General features: G+C 46.7%; 1 protein-coding gene across 1 annotated transcript in view; it reads right to left on the bottom strand.

Moving 5' to 3' along the window:
* The window catches only part of LOC104628436 (axin-2-like), a 6,316-nt gene extending 1,905 nt beyond the window's left edge, over positions 1 to 4,411 (bottom strand). The window contains exons 1-3 of the mRNA XM_010297008.1: positions 4,363 to 4,411; positions 3,848 to 3,989; positions 2,468 to 2,635 (exon numbers count right to left, since the gene is read on the bottom strand). Coding sequence (XP_010295310.1) covers positions 2,468 to 2,635; positions 3,848 to 3,989; positions 4,363 to 4,411 — 359 coding nt within the window. The remainder of the gene's footprint in view (positions 1 to 2,467; positions 2,636 to 3,847; positions 3,990 to 4,362) is intronic.
* Positions 4,412 to 4,425: the final 14 nt, after the last annotated feature.

The raw sequence follows: 4,425 nt of genomic DNA, 5'->3' as shown, positions 1-4,425 counted from the left end.
CTCTTCCCAATAACTTCCTCCACAAGCTCAAGCACTGGCTGTGTTTACAATATTTTTATTTGAGAAAACACGCTATGACCTTTTACATAATTACAACCTTATTTCACAAAGAAAAAGGGGAAAAAAAAAATAGGAGGCAAAGCAAAAAAAAAGATCCTCCCCCACAACATCTACAAACAAGTCACTCTGCTCTTATTTGCTCAGAAATGGGCTTTCCATTGAAACATATTTTATGTGGCAAGCTTTGCTCTTTTTTTTTTTTTATTTTTTTTTTTTATTTTTTGGGACATCTGGCACCAATCGAGGCAAGCAGGCCTGGCGTTACAACTCTGTTTTGAACCGCTGCCATCTCCAGATTACCCGACACCACCCAGTTTTTTTGTGCGTGTATGTTTGTTTTTTGTTAACGCCATCAGTATTAAATCACCGCTTAATTCCTTCTTTTTGCGGGGGGGCGGGCGGTGAGGAAGGAAAGCAAAGCGGCGATTTCCCCGCGGGCGCCCCACGGCGGGGCCGGCCGCGCGGCTCTGGCATCTCGGGAGCCCGAGGTACCCGCCTCGCAAACTGATCCAATCAATAAAGAATTTGGAGAGCGGAGCATTTCTGCATGTCTTTGTGCATTAAATGAAAGGCAACAGCTTCAAAGACATGCTTATTAAATGTGCCTTAAAAAGAAATCAATGCCAGATGTGACCAAAGCAGCCTAGTTAGTGCCTCCCCGTAACACACACGCTACTCCGGGCACTGCGGACCTCTTCCCTGAAGGTCACCCGCAGTTTCACTCAAAGTCCAGCCAAAAGTCAAAGCTTAGATCAAAATGATTCCCTGGAGGTACACACATTTGTGTAATTAGTTTCACCTTGTGTCTGTGCAAGATAAAATACTGGGCACGTACCCAAGTTCCTTTTATAAATTTCTGTATTGTCTTTACCCAGGTGTAAAGGGGTGAGATCTAAGCAAAACGTTGTTTCATCCTTGTCAGTCACTTAAAAACATTTTCTAAAGTAATTACGGTCTGACAAGGCACAAATAATTGCACCTGGAGGGGCTTTCGGGCCACAGAGATTTTAGGAGCCTATTTCTGCACTCGGGCATCACACAAAAAATGCCATAGAAAATAAACCAAAAAAAGGATTTGGAGGGGGGGCATATGGGACTACACAGCCACTGGAGCAGTGGCAGACCAGTGGTGAGGCCAGGGAAACTGGTCTGCAACTGGGGCACGAGGCTGCATCAGCCGGAGGAGCGCAGCGGGCTGGGAGAGGCTTTAAGGGCTGGAAAATGGCGCAAGGGTGCAAGAAGCCCAGGGACCTCTCCTGGAGGCTGTCCAGGTTGGGTGCACTTGCAGGTTGCTGCCATCTGATGGCAGCTGGGCGGGCTGCAAAGATGGTTTTGGGGAAGGATTGGCAGTCTTTCAGCCCCAGACCCACTGTGCAACAGCTATAAACAGACCCCAGCGTGGCATCCCTGAGAGCACCCTTGGGTGACCTACCTCCGATCTGCATAGGCGCACTTTCCAAAGCAAAAGACGTGCCAGTGATGGAGCACCAGCTGGAAAGTCCTCGTACCAAACCCAAATGACCATTTGGAGGTTAGATCAGAGGCTGCCAGTTACAGGGCAAGTCTTCTAGCTCTCTGAAGAGCACCAAATTCAGTGCCAATTCAAAACTTAAAGCTGGAGCTTCCCTCTCCTGCTCACCCTGCAGGAGAAGTGGCCAACAGATGATCCCACTAGTGCCCAGATCCGCGGGGAAAGTACAGCTAAAATAGCCAATGTGAAGCTACCGCATGGGAACTAGCAGAGCAAGGGAAGCAGCAAACTGGTTAAACTGGGAGCTGGGCCCTGGAAACCAGACAGGCAGGGTTTGTTGGTGTTTCTGAGAAGGAACTTGGTATTGCTGGTAGAGATTTTCCTGCAAGGCAGAGGTTTTTTCCTTAACAAAGAGAAAAGTGAGCTCGTCTCAGCTACAAGTCCACTCAGATGCAACATCCCAACCTTTCACCGACCGCATTTTGAGCCACACCATTGCAAAAAAAAAAAAAAAAAAAAGAAAATTAAACGAGAAGGCAAAGCAGGAGGCCAGCACCAAGATGAATGCTGGCCCCAGTTTGGGAACCGAACCCCACCACTCCACGCCTTCACCACGAGGCCATCCCAGCTTTTCCTGGTATTCAAGCATTTTGGACAAGGGTTGGAGCACAAAGCCTGCCAGCCCGCATCCTTATGCGACGGGGGAGGAGGCTGGGAAGGGAGATGGAGTGGAGGTGGCCCCGCAGCCAAGCTGCGGCTCAGGGCCCCTTTCTCCATCTACAAGTTGCTCTTGGTATGAGTGGGAAGAGAATAAGAAGATCTACAGCCTCCGAAAGTTGAGGTAAATGAGTCATTGTGGGTAGACCTGCAAAGTATCTGCTGAGTCTTTTGACTCATTAGAATATACTAAAGAACACACAAATCACAGATTCTTACCTGTAATTTCCCTTTTTGCTTAGCTGTTCTTTAAAGTGCCCAAGTGTCAGGCTCTGGGCCTTTAACATCCTCCTGTAGGGAATTTCTTCTCCGCAAAAAAAATAGGTGACAACCAACTCACTTGACTGAGAGGTGTGAACAACCGGCAGTTTCTTTGGCTCTTTGTGACTGAAAAACACAAAACACACACAAACCCCTCTATTTTTCCATTTGAGAACAAGCCGTTTCACCACGCTCAATCCAGCAGTGTTTCTGCCACACGTAACACTGGTCAGAAATATCCTGGGTGTGACCCAAAAAGTCAGATATTCCTGTACTCGCCGTGAATTTGTCATGCTGCGTTTGCACAGCCTTCTGCTGGGCTCCCACAACAGCTCCTGCTCGCCGTGATGGTGGGAATTGCGGCATCACCAAGCGCCCAGACGCAGACAGCAAAGACCTCACCTCATTTTATGGATGGGAAAACTGAGGAATGGAGGTTAGGTGCTTGCTGGAAGGATCAGAGCAGGACGACGGGCCAGGTGAGAGTGTGCAGGGCTCACCACGGGCTAACCTCCAGCTAGCGAGCCCCAATGTTGTACGCATCTGGTTTTAAAGGCTGCCTTCGTACAAAGCATCTGCCAAGCTTTCTTCTCATGCACAAAACCACCTGCAACCACCAACAGCTAACAAAGCAAAACCACCGCCAGATTCTTCACCTGAAGTACACAGGTAATCTTATTTCTCCCGGTGCAGATAAAATTAACTGGATCCTGTCGTTTGCACTAAGAAACCCTTCTTAACGAATAATTAAAACAGTATTACCCAGCAAAATGGCAACGCTCTAGTGAATACCATGCAGCCAAATCTACAACTGCTTCTGAGGCAGTGTACACTTGGCATGTCAAAAGGTCACAAAGTGTTAGTCCGCAGTAATTTAGTCTTCCTAATTTGTTCTAAGTCTTTGTAGAGTGGCTTCAGAAAAAAAGCTGCTAGCAAAGACAGCTGGTGGACTTAAGGTCAACCAATTAAAAATGAAAGGCTCTAGTCAGGTGGCTCAGTCTGGACTTCAAACATTACTCATTGCTTAAGATGAAGAGGGTAAGAAAGAAGACTTTAATTATTTAGGCCATTTTAGACCTCTCTGTAGCAGATTTCTTGTTAAAAGAACCATCCTGTAATTAGACTAATCCAATCTTTGTCCACTTTACAGGAATGCAAGTTAAAAAGAGCCAGAGACAAGATTTGAAAATGTTTTGTTCCTCCTTTAAGAAGAATGTTTGAAAGACAAAATTTCAGATATGAGTATTTCCTCTCTTCTCAAAGCACAATCCATTTAATGAAAATATAATTATTATATATATGTATTTCCCAATCCTTTTATGTGTGTGCAATACTCACTCTTCTGTCGTTAGACTTGCATTGCAGAAAGGGGTGTTTCCCCCCTGAATGGCAGTGGAGTGGTTTCGATCCCTCTGCTGATTTGAGGTTGAACATCTGAAGTGGAGAGGGGGAGCACAAGTGGGGAAGAAAAAAAAAAATACTTGAAAAAAAATTGTTGAAATACAATCTTCTTAATTGAAGTCTCCTGTGGGTCGTTAAGTTCACTCTTTGTATCAACCCTCACATGTTGTAAACAATCAAAGGAAGAATTAAAAATGCTGTGGGCTAATTTATCCTTCCATACCCAAATGAACGATAACCAGTCCAATTCTCCACTTGGTATGTAGCTGGAGTCCTTCCCAGAGGAAAAATGGGCAAATTACAGCCATCAAAAGAGTGGAAGTAATAGTCTAGGATTCAAACTATTTGCGCCAGGGTAGGGTGGGGTTGGAATAAGGAGGCTCATCCTTGGGGCTCGGCCAAGCCGTGCCGTCACGCGTCCCCACAGTCCGGCCCCATGGCTGACCCTCTACCTAGACGGGGAGGACGCTGACCACGTTCACGCACCGCCTCGCCCGCCATCGGCCTGAGCGCTG

This window comes from Phaethon lepturus, unplaced genomic scaffold, assembly GCF_000687285.1.
Source record: "Phaethon lepturus isolate BGI_N335 unplaced genomic scaffold, ASM68728v1 scaffold48131, whole genome shotgun sequence".
In the NCBI taxonomy this organism is placed as follows: Eukaryota; Metazoa; Chordata; class Aves; order Phaethontiformes; family Phaethontidae; genus Phaethon; species Phaethon lepturus.
The sequence above is the reverse complement of the archived record's forward strand: the minus strand, read 5'-3'. Positions and strand labels throughout refer to the sequence as shown.